Genomic DNA, 20,905 nt, shown 5'->3' with positions numbered 1-20,905 from the left:
TTCCATCCCTAATTAGAATTACTTTGGTAAGTTTGTTTGCTGGAGGTGGGAGCCAGGGCCTGGAGGAGGCTAGGCAGGAGTTCTCAGTGTGCCACACCTCTGTCCTCCCTGGGTAGTATGCCGCCTGGAGGCCAAACCTTGGATCTAGCAGGGACAACGATGTATGTTACTTTCCCAATGCCTCTGAGACAATGCCGAATATAGTAAGCAGCTGAAGGGAGGAAAGAGAAGTGTCTGCGGCCATGACAGAGAGGGCATGGCAAGGCAGAACAGTCCTGGCGGCAGGAGGCAGTGTAAGGGGCCTAAAGGCTGTTGTCTGCTTGGCACCACAGGCCTCCCCACCCCAGGCCTTCCTCCAAGAGGTCACATCTGCCAACACTGCTGTCATATGAAGTGCTTGTTGATGTGAGGCTTCGTGATGAGATCACCTCTGGAAATGCCGTCACAGGCGTGCCTAGCCTGCTTCCTCACAGGCACAGCTAGCCTGCTTCTCTCCTCCCCCTGGATTATCCCTTTTTTGCTCTTGTTTCCTTTTTTCATGTTTTTAAGATGCATTTTTTAAATGACATTTATTTTGTGTGGGTGCAGATGAGTGGCTGCTCCTGTGGAGATCAGAGGACAACTCAGTAGTTCTGCCACTGTGTGTGAGGTTCCGGACTGAGCTCGGCAGGCACTCTTACCCAGTGAGCAGTCTCACCAGCCCCTTTGTTTGTTTGTTTGTTTGTTTGTTTGTTTAATTTTCTTCTTCTCTCTGGCTGTAGACAGGCTTGGGCAGGCCACAGCCATGAACAGAGGGCAGCTTGCAGGCTCGGGTTTCTAAGGATGGGACTGAAGCTGTTATGTTTGCACAGGGATCCTGAGCCATCTAAGCTTCCTGTTTCCTGGGGAGTCTTTGCTTTGTTTGGGGCGGGATCTCCTGTAACTCAGGCTAGCCTCAAACTCGAACCTTACCATGTAGATAAGACTGGCTTTGAACTCCTTGGTCTTCCTCCTCACTGCAGTGCTGGCATTTCTTTTCGGTTCACGTCACAGCCTGCCTTACCTGGACTCATTATGCTGCCCTCAAACACAGAAAAGCATGCCTAACATTGCTGATGCTGTTGAGACAGGGCCTTACCCTGTAACCCTGGCTACCTTGGAACTCAAGGTAGACTCCGCAGGCTATGCTATCTGGAGTCTGAAAGGCTCACACCGCCATGCCCAGCCTCTAACATTTCTTGGCCCAGTAAAGTTGATCATCAAAGTTCAGCATCATGGATTGCATGAATCCAAGTGACCTGTCACACTTCGCCCTGTCTTCGCAGGGTGTGGCCCTGTGTCAGATTGGCTGGCCGGGCCTGGTTTCTTGGGAAGGAGGGGCCCTGCTCCCTTGATGAGCTAACCTTCTCACCATGCCTCTACTGTCTCTTTCAGAAAGCATGCCCTGAACTGCCATCGGATGAAGTCTGCTCTCTTCAGTGTGCTCAGCGAGATCAAGGGGAAGACTGGTAGGCGGCTCGAAGACTCCGCCCTGGCCTCATGTGGGCGGCGCTTGTGGGCCCCTTCACAGCCCTCTGGCAGCACATGATTCTGCCATCTTTCAAAATTCAAAAACCTACAGTTTTATTCTAGCTCATGAGTGCCCACTATCCCCATGGAGAGCAATACTTTCAGGAAGGAGATGGGGGCTGGTGGGTGGCTCAGTGGATAAAGGCACTTACCACGTGATGGCCTGAGCTCGGTCCCCAGGGCCGTGTGGTGGAGGAAGAGCATCGACTCCAGCAGGGCAGCCTCTGACCTTCACACACACACACGCATGCCCCATCTCACAAATAAGAAGTAAAGTAAGTTAAATGAAAAGAGGCGTGTGGTTGGGGACAGCTCAGTGGCTAAACACTTTGCACGCACGCATGCATGAGGACAGAGTTCTGATCCCCAGCATCTGTGTAAATGGGAGGCGGGGCCTGGTGGCTGCCTGCAATCCTAGTAAGGTAGGATCCAGGGTCAAGCGAGCCAAATCAGGTGGTTCTGGATACAATCGAGAGGCCTTAATTCAGTGTGTAAGGTGGGAGGGGCTGGAGAGATGGCTCCGCACCAGCTGCTCTCTCAGAGGGCCTGGCTTCAAGTTCCAGTGCCATGTGGTCGCTCACAGCCATCCATAATATCATAGCTGCCTTTTCCACCTTGCAAGCAGACTGATCTCATGTGCACAAACATCCATGCAGGCAAGACACCAACACACTCTGTGCGCGCCTGCGTGTGTTTGTGTGTGTGTGTGTGTGTGTGTGTGTGTGTGTGTGTGTGTGTATGGTAATGATCAAAGAAAACATTGATTGATGCCAAACATGGGCCTACACACACATGAAGGCTCACCTACACACACACTATATACACATAAACATGCAAAGAAAAGGCCATACCTTATAGCACAATCCGGCCATCAATCCAGGAAGCTGAGCCATGATGATTCAAGTTCAAGGTGACCCTAGCCTTCCTTATAAAACCTGTCTCAAAATTATGTAGTGCCACCCTTTAGGTGCACACCTTTAATCTTACCACTTGGGAGGCAGAGGCAGAAAGAGCTCCATGCGTTCAAGGCCAGCCTGGTCTACAGAGCCAGTTCCAGGATAGCCAGGGCTACACAGAGAAACCTGTCTCAAGAAAACGTTAAGTAAAGGCAGGTATAGAGAGTCAAGCCCTTGATTCCAGCACTCAGGAGAGGCAGCCATAGCTCTGTGAATTCAAGGCCAGCCTGGTCTACATAATGAGTCCCAGGACTACCAAGGCTACAGCATCAGATGCTGTCTCAGAACATGCATCTTAAACTTTTGATCCTCCTGCCTCAATCTCCCAAGTGCTGGGATTAGAGCTCTACACAACTAAGTCCCGGAGAGGGTATCTGCTTCCACTAGTTTCATGGCTCCAGGCACTACCTGAGAGGCAGGGGGCTGTAAGCTGCCAGAGCTTCTCCACCTGTCTGTTTCATGTAGGGGAAAGGCTTTAAACTTATCTGTTGTAGCTTATAATTGTGTCATGACTGAGAGGCCCAACGGTGTTCTACTGTGTGCTTCTTGTTTTGTTTGAGACAGTCTTTTTTTTTTTTTTTTTTTTTTTTTTTTGGTTCTTTTTTTCGGAGCTGGAGACCGAACCCAGGGCCTTGTGCTTCCTAGGCAAGCGCTCTACCACTGAGCTAAATCCCCAACCCCTGTTTGAGACAGTCTTATCCCAGGCTAGCCTCAAACTATGTAGCTAAGGCTGACCTTGAACTCCCAGTCTTCCTGCTTCTGCTTCCCCAGCGCTCAGATGCCACTCACTGCACGAGGCTTATGCAAACCTGGAGGATGCAGGACTTCATGCATTAGACAAGTGACCCACTGACTTGAGTCCCTGCCACACTCCACTATGTGCACAGATCACATTTTGTGCATCTGTGCTGTGTACCACATGTGTGCCTGGGAGATGCATGGATGTGCCCTATTAGTCACGGTAAACAGTGCTGCCGATACCAGGCGTGTGCAGACATCTGTCTGGGACCCTGAGCTTCTTATTTTTGTCTTTTTCTTTTTGGCAGTGCCCAGAGGGCCTATGAATGCTCTGCTGGCTTAGTTCCTTCTCTTGCTGCTGGGATAAAAACCCCTGGCTAAAGCCACACGAGGTTTGTTGTGGCCCTTGGTTTAGGGGACACAGTCTACCATGGTGGAGGAACATGCTGGCAGCTGGAGATTCTGTGCATAGACACAGAGCCTGGACCAGTGGGTTTAATACTTGGGACCCAAATAGTGGGCAGAAAGAACAAACCATACACACACACACACACACACACACACACACACACACACACACACACCACAGAGGGAGGGGGCACTAAAGAGAAATAAGAAAAAATTAAGGAGATTTTTTTTAAAACTCGTGAGTTTGCAGAGCATGTTAGACATTGAAACCTCTCCTCACTGTGTTCATCCTAACTCTACTTACTAGTGCAGTGAAGACCTTGTTCGGCTTGTATAGTGCCTGCTTGTCTCCTCAGGAGGTGGAGACAGAAGGATCAAGGGTTTAAACCTAGCCTGGGCTGTATGAAGCCCTCACTACCACTACTCAAAATTAGTAAAAGCTGGGTGTAGTGGTGCATGCCTTTAACCCCAGCACTTAGGAGTAAGAGGGAGGGAGGTCTCTGAGTTTGAGGCCAGCCTAATCTACAGAGTACCAGGAGAGCCAGGACTACAAAGAGAAACCCAGTCACAAAGCAGGAGAGCAAAGGGGTCTCAGCTCTACTGCACCAGAAAAGGCCAAGGTTCAACTCAGAGAAACTTCTCCTCGGTCTGACCTCTGATGCCCACAGCGCATTGAGTCATGGCTAGGATATAATGGTAGATAGAGGACACAGAGCAGCTACACTGAGGAACATAAGGAACCATGGAGTACACCCACACTGAGAGGTGGGCGATTGTCTGTGTGTACGTCTGCATCTCGTAAATCCCAGGTGCCCAAGGGAACCAGAGGACAGCATTGGGTGCCCTGGAACTGGAGTTAGAGATGGTTGTGAGCTGCGTGTGTGCGTGTGTGTGTGTGTGTGTGTGTGTGTGTGTGTGTGTGTGTGTAGATGGTGCTTACTGTGTGGAGGTCAGGGGGCAGTGTTACAGGAGCCTAGTTTCTCCCTCCACTCTGTGATCTTGGGAACTGAACTCAGGTCCTCAGACTCGGCAGCTGCACCTTTATTTACTCACTGAACATCTCACCAACCTGGGAATGCTCTTTTAGGTTCAGTTTATCAAGACAGGGTTTCTCTGTGTAGCCCCAGTCTGTCCTGGAACTCACTCTGTAGACCAGGCTATCCTCAAACTCAGAGATCCTCCTGTCTCTGCCTTCCGAGTGCTAGGAGTAAAGGTGTGCACCTCCACCACCCGGCCTAAAGATTTTCTTTTTATAATGTGTGTATGTGTGTGCGCGCGTGTGTGGGGATGCGTGTGCATGTGTGCGTGTGTGTGCATGCATGTATGTGTGTGTGTCTGCTGAGTGTGTGGCATGTGTGTCTGTGTGCAGGGTGTGTAGTATATTTGTATTGTGGTATGCATGTGTCTGTATGTAGTATATATATATGCACATGTGTACACACATGTGCAGGAGTCAGAGTTGATATTAGATACCTTCCTTGATTGGGTTTCCCTTATTTTTGTTTTATTTTGAGATCTCACTGTGTAACCTAGGCTGGCCTAGAACTTATTTTATAGACCAGGCTGGCCCTGAAGTCAAGACATTGGCCTGTTCTGTGTCTCAAGCTGACTTGGAATAAAGGTGTACACCACAGTGCCCAGTCTTTTATAAGATGGCTATGTTTATTTATTTGTTGGGGGTGATTTTAGATTTTATTTCTTATTTTATGTGTATTAGTATTTGCCTGGATGTATGTCAGCACCATGTGTGTGCACTCTCAGAATTACGAACAGGAGCCAGCTCACTGGACGAGTGCCACCCCACCACACACACACACACACACACACACACACACACACACACACACCACACGGACACACACACATTCACGGATTCACGGAGACATTGACACTCACGGGCACCTAGTAGAAACATCAATACAATACTGTGCCTGGTCCCCGTGATAAGCTGTTTGCCTTTAATATCTTTTCACGTGTATTTATGTTGTAGGCGGGAAGGGAGAGGCATGTGTATTTTGAGGATGAGTTGCAGGGCTTGGCTCTCCTTCCACCACGTGCGCCCTGGGGATTGGGTCCATGGGGCTTAGCAGTGAGCTCCTCTACCCACTGAGCCGTCCCACCAGCTCAGCGCCTGCCTCTGCCTCTGCACCCACATCAGCGCGCCCCCTCCCCCAGCACTTAGGATGCTCGGCTCACTCAAAGCTTTCTTTTTTTTTTTTTTTTTTTTTTTTTTTTGTTTTGTTTGTTTGTTTGTTTCAGGAGCTGGGGACCGAACCCAGGGCCTTGAGTTCGCTAGGCAAGCGCTCTACCACTGAACTAAATCCCCAACCCCCCAAAGCTTTCTTAATACAAGGCACCTTCCCTGAAACCCACCCGGTTGTATTCTGACATGGTTGTCCAGTTCTGCCCACACAGGCTGCCCTGTCTCAGGGTCCTCCCCCCAACCAGGACTGTGCACTGGGATTGGCGTCCCAGTAGGTCACGAGGCGTTCCTGATCCAATGGTAATAAAGGACCTGGAGGGTGGCCTGCGTATTTCCTGCACTGGCAGAGGACTGAATTCAGTCCCCAGCACCCACTCTGGGCACACACAGCTGCCTTGAACCCCAGCTCTAGGGGTCTGACATGGTCTTCCTGGACTCCCAGGGCACCTGCACTCACACACACGTATGCATAATATTTTTAAGTGATGCCCAGCCATGGTGCAGTACCACTTGGTCCTGGCCACTTTTCTCTGCAGAGAGCACATCCTGGTCTGCCTCTGTTCCCTCCAGCTGTGAGCGTCCAGACGCAGGAAGAGGACCCTCCCGATGCCCAGCTGCTGAGGTTGGATAACATGCTGCTGGCTGAGGGTGTGTCCAGGCCAGAGAAGCGAGGACGAGGAGGAGCAGCGGCAGGCAGCACAGCAACACCAGGTGGCTGCCCAAATGACAATAGCATTGAACACTCAGACTACAGGGCCAAGCTGTCCCAGATCCGACAGATTTACCACTCAGAGCTAGAGAAGTATGAACAGGTGATCTTTCTGCACGCAAGAGTTTGTCATGTGAATGTGCACTGGCCACAGGCAGGTGTGGACACGAGCCCCTCCTCTGTGCAGAGCAGGGACAGCCCGCCGCAGTGAGTTGCTGCAGAGGCGGCTGGTGTCACTGAAAGCGCCTTTCCCTCCTCAGAGGTGACCTGAGTGTGAGCTGTGGGGGTGGCAGATGTGGTCAGCTGTGGAGCCTTACTGCCCTGCACCACCTGGCTGCTGAGTCACAGACTGGCCCATCTTTTCCCACCCCAGGCCTGTCGTGAGTTCACCACGCACGTCACCAACCTTCTCCGGGAACAGAGTAGGGTGAGGCCCGTGTCCTCCGGGGAGATCGAGCACATGGTGAGCACCATTCACAGCAAGTTCAGTGCCATCCAGAGGCAGCTGAAACAGAGCACCTGTGAGGCTGTGATGACCCTACGCTCACGGTTCCTGGATGCCAGGTCAGGGCTGCATGCCACTGGGGTCCCCAAGGGTTGGCCCTTAGGAACAGAAGCAGGATCGGAGTGGGATGGCTCTGGAGTTTGTCATAGTGTTGCTGAAGATGGGACTCAGGGCTTTGCAAGCGCTAACCACATGCTGTCCCTACCACTGAGCCCCAGCCCCGCTCTGTCTTGAGTTTAAGTCCGTCCAGAGCATCCAGCCAGGCCCCACACAGCTTTTTTGGGAGAAGACCCAAAGTACAGACTGCTGGTTCATTTTCATTTGTGTATGTGAATGGCATCAGAGGACAGCCTCGGGTACTGGTGTCCCTCTTCCACCGTGCTTGAGGCAGGTTCTCTCTTGTTTTCCACTGTGACTTCCAGACCAGCTGCCCACTTCCCATCCTGCCCCAGGAGCCCCATAACTACAGACATGCACTAACATGTATGGCTCCCACATGGGTTCAGGGAACCCAGACTCAGGTCTTCATACATGTTCATTACCCACTGAGGCATGTCAAGCCCGATTGCTGTGTCTAAAACTGCAGAAGATGAGGATGGGGAGGCAGCTCGCTCAGTCAGGTGCTCACCATGCGACCAGAAGGACCTGAGTTTGCATACCCAGCACCCACAGAAAAAGCCAGGCATGGGCCAGCAAGATGGTTCAGGGGGTAAGGGAACTTGCTGCAAAAGTCTCAGGACCTTAATTTGACCCCAGAGTGACATGAACCTGCAGGAATAAGGGTCCTGAACGGTGAAGTATCAAGTGGGGCAGGGCCAAGAGGAGAATAAGCAATAGTTGGGGCCAGGAGACCCTGCATAAGTGATGGCTTATGCTAAGCAGGTTTGTCCAGGAATATATTGCCCTATCTACTATTTGCAGAGGGGAAATGGAAGTCTGGGAGAGAGCAAAGTCAGGCAGTGTTGGCAAAGAATACACAGGGTTCTCAGACACGGCTGGTTAAGGACCAATAGCCACAGCCCAGGGGAACAGCCTGGTCCCCAGAGCTGCAGCCTTGGCTTCTCTGAGGCACTGGCCCGGCCTTGCCAAGCTGGGCAGGTACACAGAACTAGCGCTCTCTGTCATCAGATCTCTGTGAAAATCTTGGTTGGTCTGGTCTGGCTTCCCACACCAGAAGTATGCACACATACACACACATTCACACACACACACATGCATGCACTCACACACACACACAATCTTGCACACAAGCACACACTCTCGCACACTCACTCACACATACAGGTCTTTTAAAGCCAAGAGCTGCTGCAGCCAGGCACTGGCCACATGGATAAGGCTGGTCCCTGGGGCCTGCTGCTCTCCAGTCTGCCCAATCACTGGGCTCCAGGTTCAGTGAGAGACCCTGCCTCAAAGAAGCAAGGTGGAGAGTGACGGAGGACACAGCGCATCAGCCTCTGGCCTGCACGTGCACACACACATAGGCTGCCAGGACATTAGGGACACGAGAGTTGTGACTCTGCCCCATGAGAGTGCTACAGACTGAGCATCTCTGTCTGTAGGCGCAAGCGGCGGAATTTCAGCAAGCAAGCCACCGAGGTGCTGAATGAATACTTCTATTCCCATCTGAGCAACCCTTACCCCAGTGAAGAGACCAAGGAAGAGCTGGCCAGGAAGGGTGGCATCACAGTGTCCCAGGTGAGCCCTCCTGCCCTGAGGAAGTTAAGTCTTATGAGGACAAACTCCTGGAGAACTACTCGATGTTGAGGAGGATTGCTGGAGAAGTTACTTAATGTATGATGAAGACTCCCCAGGAAGCTCTTACTGTGGGGGGAGGACTCCTAGGAAAGTAAGTTAATGTGGGAGAAGGGAAGACTCCTGGGAAAATTATTGAATGTGTGGGGAGGACTCCTGGGAAGTTACTGTGTGGGGAGGACTCCTGGGAAGTTACTGTGTGGGGAGGACTCCTGGGAAGTTACTGTGTGGGGAGGACACCAAGGAAGTTACTGTGTGGGGAGGACTCCTGGGAAGGTACTGTGTGGGGAGGACTCCTGGGGAAGTTAATCAATGTGCAGTGCTGGTCATGTGCCTCAACCTGGCTCAGCTCCAGTCTGAGCTGTGCACAGTGAATTAGAATGTTGGTGGGGACTCTGCTCCCTCTCCTTGCAGAGAAGTGTAAGAGTGTCATGGTGTCGCAAGGCACCGGTGTGAGCTCTAGGAGACTGAAGCAGCTCAGGCTCCAGGACGTGTTTGCGGCAGGAGCAGTGGGTGGCATGAGCTCCCGTGGGGGAGTGAGATTCCTGACCCTGTGGCTTGGCAACAATCACCTTTGCCTTCCTTGGAATTCGAGGCAAAGGAGGGAGCGAGCAAAGGCCAGAGTGCAAGGAGAGCATTCCTGAAGGTTTCAGAGTGAGTTCAGGCAGCAGCGCAGTGGCAGGAAGGTGGGGCAGAGCCCTGGAGCAAGGAGTGTGAGCTGCAGAGTGGGCCTGCCCAGGTCTCGGGTCACAAGAGCAGAGCTCCTCTACCTCTGCCACCCAGTGGTGATGGACACTGAGACTGACATTAGTCACCACAGCCTGTCACATGCCCTATCCCTCCTAGCTTCACAGCTGGAAAGGGTGAGTGTCCCGCCCTTAGGCACTGTCCTCAGCCCAGGGTCATAGAGGATCCAGGCACAGCTGCCTGCTCCTCATGTGGCCAGAGCTGAGGGAAGTGCTATCCCTCTGGGAAGGACGGCCAGTGTGGGTGTTTGGGCACCTGGGACAGTGTGCATAACAGGCAGACCCACCCCACCCTCGTGCCCGGGGCTCCTTGTCTTTGGTGCCAGGTCCTCCAGAGAGCAAAGTAAGCCAGGTTCAAAGGCCTTGCCACATTGCAGGGTCTCCTGGGTGACCTGGGCCCTGGGACCATCCCCACCAACTGAGTTCTAGAAGCTCCACCCCACTTTGTCACATCCCCTAGTAGGTGTCAGGACTAACGTGGCCAGCCGCATTAACTGAGGTTTTGAATTTGGGGTGCAAGTGAGTAGGCCATGAGGTGCACCTCAGAAATCAAGAGGAAGGAAGCAAACATGGTTAGGGCACCTCAGGCTGAGGAAGCCCCAAGAGGAGCTGAGCTGAGGCTGAGGTGGGGTCTCCCTGTGAAGACAGTTTCTTGCCAGTTACGGAGTCCTCGACTCCCTCTCAGCAGTGCCCAGACGCCTGACTTATCCACACTGAAAGTCTGTTCTTCGTTTGAGCCGAGCAGTTGGGTAGCCTGCGTCCCAGCTACACAGGGAGGTCACTCGAACCCAGGGTCCCATTCCCTCTGGGTAACACAGCTAGATCCTCATCTCAAAAAGAAAATACAGGGCTGGGCCTGGCAGAGCATCCCTTTAATCCCAGCCCTCAGGAGATGGCAGGCGGATCAAGGATAACCTGGTCTACACAGACAGTTCCAGGACAGCCAGGGCTACACAGAGAATCTCTGTCCCGAGGGGGCAGGTCCTTTTCTAGAGGACCTGAGTTCAATCCCCAGCACCCACATGGCAGCACACAGCCATCTGTAACTTTAGTTAAAGGATATCCAATGCCCTCTTCCCACCTCTAGGGGCACCAGACATGCACATGGTTTACATGTATGCATACATGCATGCATGCATACATACATACACACGCACGCGCACACACACACACACATATGCAGGCAAAGCACCCAAGCACATAAAACAAAATGAAATCATCTTAGAGAGCACTTAGCACCCTGGAGGAGGCATGGCCTTCCCTGCAGAGCAGGGAGCCCCTCAGTTATCTGGGCCCTTTCCCTGTTTTGTTCAGTTAGGTTAAGTGTTTTAGCCAGAGCCTCACTCCAGCCTAGGTTGGCCTTGAATTTACAGCAATCCTCCTGCTTCAGCCTCCCAAAGTCTAGGGTAACAAGTGTGAGCTATTAAACTGGTGCCTTTTTTTTTTTTTTTACTAGGGTTGGTATTTTTTATATTTGTGTGGTTTTGTGTGTGTGTGCGTGTGTTTGTGTGTGTGTGCGTGCACACTCTCCGATTGCATTAATCCATGCACTGATCACTGCGAGTGTGTGGTGCCTGTCACTGCAAAAAGGGAGAAGTCTGAGGACAATTTGGCAGTTATTTCTCTCTCCTTCCACTATGTGGTTCCTAGGAATTGAACTCAGATTATCAGACTTGGCAGCAAGCACCTTTACCCAGGAAGCCATCTTGTCAGCCCCCAACCTCTTATAACCAGCACAAGATCATTCATTTGGGGCAGTAAGAGGAAAGTTCCCTAATCTAGCCTTCATACGCTTTGTCCTCTGCATGGCCTACACCAGGACAGTGTCATTGTCTGTCCATCTATCCACAGGTCTCTAACTGGTTCGGCAACAAAAGAATCCGGTACAAAAAGAATACGGGGAAATTTCAAGAAGAAGCCACCATGTACACGGGGAAAACATCCACAGTCACTAAGACCCGGGTCTCCGGGGGTCAGACCAGCTGCCAGTCCACACCCAGCCCAGGTGATGAAGCCATGCCTTCTTTACCTGTAAGCTTTCTGTGGGGATAGGTGTGAGTCAAGCTACCTGGCCCCTGTAGACAGCCGGTGCCAACAGGAGGACAGCAAGAGTGTCTTAATGTCAGAGGCCAGCATCCCCCACTCAAGGCCAGGGGAAGAGCAGTGCCTGGGTGCTTTGGGGGTGGGTGTCAAATCCAGAATCTGTCTGTCTGCCTCCCGTCTCTGCCAAGACAGGGTTTCTCTGTGTAGAGCCCACTCTGTAGACCAGGCTGCCTACTGAGTGCTGGTGATTAAAAGTGAGTGCCGTCCTGCTTGGCCCAGAGTCTCTCTTGATGAGGGACTGAGCAGATGCCACCCGGAAATCTCTGTGACTACTGACCCTGCTTCTGCTGTGACACCCCCAAACTGACTCTGCCCCTTTCTCACAGACTCCTGTGGCCCCTTCCCACTGACCAGTGGAAGTGACATGGTTCTCACCCTGCGGACCCTGGCCTTCCTCCAGCCCCCACCCGGAGGAGTCTGCCTACAGCCCCTGGTAAGTCAGCTGCAGCCACCCTGGGACCCCTTCAGGGCTTTGGGGAAGTAGAAGAGCCAGGTGCTGGGTCTTGGGAAGGAGACTCCAAGGAAAGGTGGGAGCATTTAACCTCTAGGCTCAGACCCGCCCACTGGGGACTGGAGACCTGGTGGGTTGGGGGTGTCTCACACTGGAAGGGCATGTGCCAGACTGAGATACATGTTGGTAACTGGGATCTAGACAGCCAAGTTGCCTCCAGAACTTTGCCAGGGTGATACTTGTCTCCTTTGTAGAGTCTGTGACCTTCCAGTCTGTCCTGGTGTGGGACCACAGCCCCTCCCAAGGCCCTGTGAGGGCCCTGCATAAACAGAGTGGGCTCTGGCACAGTGCACCTGCCATGGTCCCATGAGCCCAGCAGCTTCCCAGAAGCTCCCTCAGAAGCAGCCCCAGGGCTCAGCCCCAGGGATGGGGTTGGGGGAGCCTGGCACACTCAGGCCCTGCCTGCCACCACCTTAGTCCCAGCCTAATGCAAGCGTCAGGCTGTGGAGCAGAGTCTGGGCCTGCTTCTTGCACACCTGAAGCTCAGGTGCTCTGGGACAGAGCCAGCAGGAGTGAGGGAGCGAGTCTGCCCTGCTCTGAACCGAGCACACCTGTCCATTCCAGCACTGAGCCAAGAGTCAGACTGAGGGCAGTGCCATGCCCTGCAGGCACCCACCTAAGTCTCCTTTAGGTAAACTATGACCCAAGCACACCCTGTATCTTGTTGTTGTTGTTTGTTTGTTTGAGATGTTCTTTCTACATAGCCCTGGCTGTCCTGGTATTCACTTTAGATCAGGCTAGCCTGGGATTCACAGAAGTCTTCCTGCCACTGTCTCCTGAGGGCATAAAGGAAGGCACCATCAAGACAGATCCATGCCAACCCCTTCATGCGCATTTAGCCATTCAGCTGGTTCTTGTTAAAGGTCACTCTGCCAGCATGGCCCCTGCTCAGCCATGAGGCAGTGCCTTGCCTGATACAGTGTACCCCAACAGTGTCCCCTGAGCTTAGCACACCTGTCCAGCCGTCCCTAGACAGATGGGCAGAGTAGCCCCAGTGTGTGCTGTGGTCATGCACACTGCAGACAAGCAGAGGCTTCTGCTCCTGTGAGGAAGGGCTCTTACTGCCTATGAGCCATGGCCCTGCCACAGGCTGGTGGCTCTGACATTCACAAGGCACTTAATGGAGGGATGTGGGTTCAGTGCCCACCCTGTCACCCTGCCGCTCAGCTGGTTCTTTCTGGACACCTCAGCTAGCATGTTCTACATTCCTCTGGGGACCCCAGAACTGGATGGTTACCCCCTCTCGTGCTCTTGTCTCTGTCTTTCCAGGCCCATGGTAGCTGGCAGAGGGCCACCACCTCACAGCCATCCTCCTCACCTGCCGGAGACTCCGGCAGCTTCAACTCAGATGCGTCTGACTAAGGTTTTGGAACCTGGCTGAGTGCTGTGGATGTCTGGCCCTGGGTCCTGCTGATCACCTCAGAAGCCCTGGCTGTGGCTCTGCCCTTTCCAGGCCACTCACTTCCCTGCTTTGGCGCGATGTTCTTTAAAACATGAATTGAGTGGCTGGCAGTGGAGTGTTCGCCTGGGGCTTGTTCTGAGCACCCCATTAAAGTTTTGACCTGTTTGCATTCCAGTGTTTTCAATACGGGCTTGTCTAAGTGACAGGTGACAACCTAGGTGCCGTTATCAGCTCTAAACCTCCTGGGCGCTGTGGCATGGCCTCTGCTCTTATTGGGAATTGGTTTGGTACTTGTTTATGGTTCTGCTTTTAGATCTTTTTTGTTTGGTTTGGGGGTTTTGAGATTTGGGTTTTGAGCCTTGTCCCATTTCCCCTCTGCAGCAACCAATAGGGCCCCTCCCATCACAGCCCATTCGCCTGGAGCCACTTGCCGGTCCATGTCCTCATGACTGTGACCCCATCCTATCAGCCACCATCACAACAGTAACAAAGTGCCCCCTTTTCCTACATCCGGGAGGAGCCCGTGACAAGTGGGGACCATTGTGTCCCTGGGACCTGCCCAGGTGAGTGTCGGTCACGCTGTGCTCTGCTGATAGATCAATCCGAGGGTGACTTTAGCAGCCATCTGTAGTGACTGGACACTCATTTTCCAAGAAGCTGTCTCCACTGGCCATCTGTCCCCTCGCACGTCCCCAGATCCTGGCAGCCACTCATCTGGGTTCGCCTTCTGTCCCGTGTCAGTGAGCCCACATCTCTCTCACCTGGGATTCCGTATGTAGCCTCTGTCTGGCACTTTTGAGGTTTTGCCACGTTATAGGATGGATCAGAGCCTCTTTTTTAATTTTTATCTTACTATTTCCACTTAATTAAAAAATATTTTATGTAATAGACCATTCTGCCTGCGTGTATGTTCAAGCACCAGGTGTGTACCTGGTGCCTGAGGGTGCCAGTTCTTTGGGAACTGGAGTTACAGACAGCTGAGAGCTACGATGTGGGTGCTGGGAGTTGAGCCCAGGTCATCAGGAAGGGCAGGCAGTGTACTTTTTGTTTGATTGTTTTGTTGTTTTCTTGAGACAGGTTTCTCTGTGTAGCCCTGGCTGTCCTGGAACTTACTCTGTAGATTTGGCTGGTCTCAAACTCAGAGATCCACCTGCCTCTGCCTCCTAAATGCTGGGTTTAAAGGTATGCTACAGCCAGTGTTCTTAACCACTGAGCCATCCTTCCATTTCCCAGACCCTCACCCTTTCCGCAGCCAATGACTATACCATTGAGGAAGGGTCTTTGGACCAAACCCCACTGAAGTGTAGAGAGGCTGAAGGCAGTGGGTACTGCCACCCTTCTCATCCCTGGAGAGCACGGCCTGGGACTGAGCACCTTCCCACCTACTCACATGCTGCAGGGAAAAAGCCGGAGATTCTGGAAGCTTCTCTGGCTGAGGTGAGGCCCACGGATAGGTGGAGGAGGGTATTGCCTGCCCAGAAGCCTGCCAAGGGCCAACATCATCGTAGAGCCGTTGACAGACAGACCTCCATTTGAGGCTCCCACCATCCCTCTGAGGAGGTGGAGGAGAGAGAAACAGAGACAGAGACAGAGAGACAGAGACTGAGAAGGGGAAGAGAGAGAGACAGAGACAGAAACAGAGACCACTACAGATGGTTGTGAGTCACCTTGTGGTTGCTGGGAAATGAACTCAGGACCTCTGGGAGAGCAGACAGTGCTCTTAACCACTGAGCCACCTTTCCAGCTGCAGATTGAGTATAAATGATGGGAATCATGCCAATTATACACAGAGAGGACTTTGGGAGAGGTGACCGAATGACAGAATACTCGTGTGAGAATAATGAACTGCAGCCCCTATGAGGATTAGCTCAGGCAGGGTCAGACCTTTGGGGTCCGCAGACCTCCAGCAGGGCAGGGCCTGTAGACTAGCGCGCCCTCTGGTGGATGGAGGCAGCACAACAGCTGGCCGGTCACCCTTTTAATTCCCTAAGCACCGTCTGACCTCACCTCTGATGAGACCCCTGACCTACACTCAGGTCTCAGGCCATTGTGGGAGATAACAAGCAGGACTGACCAAAGGGAGTGGTCAAAATTTCAGGGGTTCCCACTTCCCTTTACTAACTTTTCTGACCTAAGGACTCTGCTGCTCATGCCCCCAAGCCCATCACTGGGGGATTCCAGGCAGAAACCAGAAGGAGCAAGAACCACTACAAATGGTTAGTCCTTCTGGGGAAACAGAGACAGCCAAGAATGAGGAGGGACAGGGTGTGGATCTTACTGGAGAGGGCAGGTTTTACCTTCAAATTTTTCCATGATGACCCAGTGTGGACGCATTCAAGACCCCCTGATACCTCTGAAGGGACTGTGGAAGCCATGGAGGATGACATGTGAGGAGAGCAAATGAGCCAAATCAATGAAAAGCAGAAGGGACCTTAGGGGACCTCGCATGGCTCAGCTGCAGTTAACATCTTTTGCCACAAGGAGGCGCAGTCAACTTAAAAAACTAAATCCTGTCTCCAGAATTCTAAAGCAATCTAAAAACTGGAAGAAAACCCTGTGAGCCTCAGTTTCCCTATCTATAACGTGGGGAGGTCACAGGAACCACCTTTCCAGGGAAGATTGTGACCAGAAGCCAGGAAAACAAGTCAGCATCCAGCACACGGATAAGTTGAGCCCATAGGCTCTGAGGACCAGAAGAGGGGGCCCAGGTGTTCGAGGAGAGGGGGCGCTTGAAGGCCAGCTCTTCCTGGAGGAAGGAGATCCAGGGACTGGAAAGGAATGAGTTCAATAAGGCCAAGCAAACAGATTGGAGGTGTGGGGGAGATGTGTTCCCCCAGGACCCCCGGAAGCTAGTGTCAGACTGGCTGCAGCAGCCCCACCCAGCTGCAGGTGCCAGGGCCCGCCAGCGACATTCCTCAGTGCCCGGCGCCAGGCAGCCGCTCCTGCCGGATGAAACGTAAGCTGGGCCTGGCCGCATGGGCCTCGTGTTTTTCCAACGGCTTCTTCAGCCACAGCCTGACCACAACCTAGATTCCGTAGGGCTAGCCACTTCGTGTTTGTGTTCAGCCTGGCCAGACAGTAGCGGGGCCAGGCCGGGGGCCGGGGCCTCCCAGAAGGTCTGGCTGCCCAGTCTAGGCATGCTCTCCTCCACTGGGAAGCCCTGGTTCTAGCTACTTAGCTGTTATTTCTTTTTCTTTGTTGTTTTTGTTTTGAAACAGCATCGCTCTGTGTAGCTCTGGCTGGCCTTGAACTCACTACAATAGCCTAGGGAGGACTGAAAATTCCTGATCATTCTGTCTCCACTCCTGAAATGATAGGTACCAACATGCCGGGCTTGACTTGCGAACCTTAGAGTCAGTTTGCGATGGGGTGGTAGCCCACTGCTGCAGGGACTGTCCAAGGCTGCGTGTAACTGGCCCACCTGTCTGTGAGACACCCCAGTCTCTGTCTTGTCTCCCCAGCCGTGAATTGGGGAGACCATTAAAACACAGGTGCACACCTTTAACCCCACACTGCTGAAGCAGGAGGCATTAAGTTCCAGGGCAGCCTGGGTTCCAGAGCAAACCCTGCCCCAATAGACACCAAACAAGCAGGACTAGCCTGTGCTCAGGTGTTGGGAGGGTCTAGCCCAATCTAACCCTAGAGTACCAGCTTGAACCCTAAGGTCACTGCCATGCAGTCCTGCAGTTTCTGCTGAGCAGCGCCCTGCCTCACGTACCGGACTAAAGCTCCCTGGGGCACGTGCGAATCCATGGGACAAAGTCATGGATTGTCGCTCACCGTCCCCAACTCCCCCTCATGAAACCTTACAAACAAAAGGAAAACTAAATTCAAGACTGAGTCTTCTGGGTCTGGTTTTGGAAAACTACTATTCACCTTTGAAAGTCCATATTGAAAATTCCCTGTCCTCAGACCCTGGCCCTCTTGCTAACCCAACCCTGGCCCGATAAGGAGGAGTTTCTGTGCCTGTTTTGCTTTGGCTTTCTGACTTTTTGAACCTCTTCGAGGTTCTTGAGAGTCATTACTCTTACATAAGCAAAACTCCACATGCAGCAATCTTGGCTGCAGGGTGTGCTCTGTGTGTGCATGTATGTTTCTGTGTTCCACACAGGACCCTCACAAGACCACGGATTAACATACAGACTTCATGAAGCAGCCTGGCCCTCAGTGTGTGTGTTGGGGCGGGGGCCATGTCTCCAGAAACCCTCAGGCAGGAAGAGGGGGTGGGAGCTATGGCCTCACCTCTGCCTGGCTGGTCCTCAGCCCAGCTCAGCTGTGCTCCAGCACCGTCTGGGGCCAGACAGCCTTTGAGGACATAGCTGAGGTTTGGCCATGCTGCCTGCTCCAGGGCTGAGTCAGCATAGAGCATGCAGGCCTCTACTGCAAAAGCAGTTGGGATCTTGGCGGCCCGGGGTTCCCCCTAGCATACTTCTCCCTTGGGCTCTGAGAGGGTGGGATGTGCCCAGAGAACTCCGCTGTGGACAGCTGGACTCTGTGGGACACACTTGGAGAAGGCCTGAAGCAAGCTATTCACCATCCCAGGCTAAGTTGATTATGGGGCACAGGTGGGTGTGGCATGGCCCCATGGCATGGGGCTCCATGCTGGGTGTCCATTCCCTCATGAGCTAGAGGTTACAGTGCCCTGCCTACAGCATTTGCAGGTATCCTGGGTGATAGACACTGGTTCAATGACCAGAAAGTGCTGGGTGGTAAAGAAGGAATATCTGACTGTGAGGGACACATAGGGCGTGGCCAGGCAAACCTGACCTTGGCCGATGACAGGCAGGCGGGTTGGCTCTGACTGACACCTTGGCCTGGGCAGTGGCCCTGGGTGAGGCTACGTCTGTCTTCCTGTGTCTACCTCCAACAGCTGGGAGTCGGTCCCCTCCCTATCACCTGCCAATACCCCCACCAACAGCTGGGAGTCCCCTCCCCAGTGTCCCCAAATGGAACCTGGGCCTGGTCTCTGTTCCCACCCCAAGGTATCACCCACCCCCAACCCCCAGTGAAGTCCCTGTGTCCTCTGTAACTGAAGCCAGTGCCTGCCAGGCCAGCTCCAGCCCTTGGGGTCTGAGACTGGACAGACCCACCTCTGAGGCTGATGAGAGAGACAGACAGTGGGGAAGTGGTGGGTGGCCTCGCCAGGCCCACGAGGCTCCTACAGAAGAGCCAGATATGTTCTGCCAGGACTGAGCTTCGAGAGAGGGAGGGAGTGCTGGGCCATGTGGGGAGAACAGACCCCAGTGCCACCAGAGGAGCATGTCCTGTCCTGCAGGCTGAATCAAGCTCCTTGAGGTCATGGGGGATGGGGGATGGGGACAAAGAGGGGATCTGTTGTAAGAAAGTGTGTAGCTCAGGCTGGGCCAGCAAGACTGCTCAGTAGGTAAACGTGCTTGCAGCACAAGCCTGAGGACCTGAGTTCAAACCCTGGAATCCACGTGAAGGAGTCGTCTCTGGACCCCATACTCATGTTGTGGCATAAATGTGCCCACACATACACGAATGCCCAAAATGAAAGAAGACACTGACCTCTAGATGTTTCTCAGCCTAGAAACAGCTTCCTGCCTCATTGGTGGTGTCACTTGTTTGCCCCTCCAGCCTTTGCCTGGTGTCCCAGAGGCCTTTCCCTCCTTACCTCTCAGCCAAACACAGCCCTCAAGACAGGTTCCTGGCAGGGCGTGGTGGCTCACACCTGCCATCGGCTCTCAGAAAGTAGAAGTTCAAGGCTATCCTGGGCTGCATGGTGTATTTGAGGACAGCCTGATCTACATGAGGTCCCATCTCTAAGGAAACAACCAAACCAAACCAAAACCAGAAGTAGCCAGCTATTTTATCCCCAGGTTACAGTGTCCACGATAGTCATGTGACCCAAGCAGTCATTCTCCCTATAAAGAAATCTTGGGACTCCCCAACACACTACACACTCATTAGGCACCCTTAAAGCAATGTAGACTCAGGGGCCACATCCCAGCAGCCTGCCCTGCATGTCTGTCTTGCAGTCCTTCCTCTTGGATTCTGCTATTTTCAGACTTGTTTTAAGCATTTTACTGGTCCAAGATTTTTCTCTATGCTATGGTGTAAGGAATTTTAAGAACCCCTGGTTCTAAAATTATAAAATCTAAAGTGTCGGGGGCAGGACATTGGGCCTCCAGTGCCCCGAGCTGACCTCAGGGAGGCAGGAGCCGGGTCTCTGGGGGGTCTTGGCCCTGATTCCCCGGCCAAGGGGCGGGTCCTGGCAGCCCTGCTGGGGGTGGAGAGAGGTGATGGATTTTCCAGAAGCTATGACTGAAGTTCCAAGAGGGAGGACTGGGACAGAGCACCAGGACAGAACGAAGGTAGAACAGCTGCCAGCACAGGGTAGCTTTCCCTTCTCCAGAGTCTTAATTTCCTCATGTAAAAGTTGGGGGTGAATTCTGTCCTCTCACTGAATAGGCAGAGAGGGAAAGAGGGCCACAGCCCTCTGGGTCTAGCTAGAGAGGGGCTCCCACAAACCCCACTTTACACTAACAGATACACCAGGGCCCAGCCAGTCATCCCCCCTAAAACCCAGCTGGCTGCCCCAGCTGGCAGTTAGAGAAGCCCCAACACTTTCTCAATGGAAGGTATTTGGCAAGAAGACTGGACACCTCATCAGGGGCCTGGACTTTGCTGCAGGCTCCCCATCCTTCTGTGGGGAGCTGCGGCACTGAACTCCCCCAGCAGTCCTGTGAGCTGGGCGCAAAGCCTCTGTCGACAGCTACAGCAGAGCCCTGGGGTCATCTCAAAGGCCAGGGTCTGCACTTGCTAGCTTTTTTCTGACCCCTCAGGACCCACATCCCTCGGGGTACAGGAAGGTGTTCCTGCTGTGGGTAAAAATGGCCCGACCTGGACCAGGAGGTGCTCGCCACACGGGAGCTTGTGAGTGGCCAGGCCTTGGCAAACTCTAGGGATGAGTTAAAAACAAGACAGCTGGGGAATGGCCACTAGGGGTCTAACTAGGGCCGCAAGAACTGACCTCTAAGGGGTTCCTGTGTGTATGGCTGTGCCCAGGCCCCCACAGCTAATCACCTGCTGCCAAAAATGGGTAATGAAGAAGGGGTGCATAGACCCTAAGTGAAGAGGCACTCCATGGACTACTCCTTCACAGGTAAGTCAGGCATGGGACCCTCCTTTCCTGGAGTTAGGGATGGGGCTCAGTCGACAAAGCCCTGGGCTCCATCATAAACTGAGCGTGTCTATCATCCCAGTACTGGGAGTAAGGCAGGCAGGCGGATGGGGAATTCAGAGTCATCCTCGACTATAGTGAGTCAGAGGTCTCGAACCAAAAAGGCCCTCCTCCCAGGGA

General features: G+C 53.1%; 1 protein-coding gene across 5 annotated transcripts in view; it reads left to right on the top strand.

Moving 5' to 3' along the window:
- Pbx4 (PBX homeobox 4) overlaps nt 1–13,750 on the top strand; it is a 35,019-nt gene extending 21,269 nt beyond the window's left edge. The window contains exons 1-8 of one of the 5 annotated variants that reach the window (XM_063275510.1): nt 598–683; nt 1,414–1,487; nt 6,424–6,665; nt 6,936–7,126; nt 8,627–8,762; nt 11,417–11,570; nt 11,995–12,101; nt 13,449–13,750. In XM_063275510.1, coding sequence (XP_063131580.1) covers nt 1,439–1,487; nt 6,424–6,665; nt 6,936–7,126; nt 8,627–8,762; nt 11,417–11,570; nt 11,995–12,101; nt 13,449–13,541 — 972 coding nt within the window. In that variant the 5' untranslated portion in view covers nt 598–683; nt 1,414–1,438 and the 3' untranslated portion in view covers nt 13,542–13,750. The other 4 variants (XM_006252909.5, NM_001108399.1, XM_063275509.1 and 1 more) reach the window with 4 other exon arrangements.
- The last annotated feature ends 7,155 nt before the right edge of the window (nt 13,751–20,905 follow it).

Source organism: Rattus norvegicus, chromosome 16 (genome assembly GCF_036323735.1).
Source record: "Rattus norvegicus strain BN/NHsdMcwi chromosome 16, GRCr8, whole genome shotgun sequence".
Classification (NCBI taxonomy): Eukaryota; Metazoa; Chordata; class Mammalia; order Rodentia; family Muridae; genus Rattus; species Rattus norvegicus.
The sequence above is the reverse complement of the archived record's forward strand: the minus strand, read 5'-3'. Positions and strand labels throughout refer to the sequence as shown.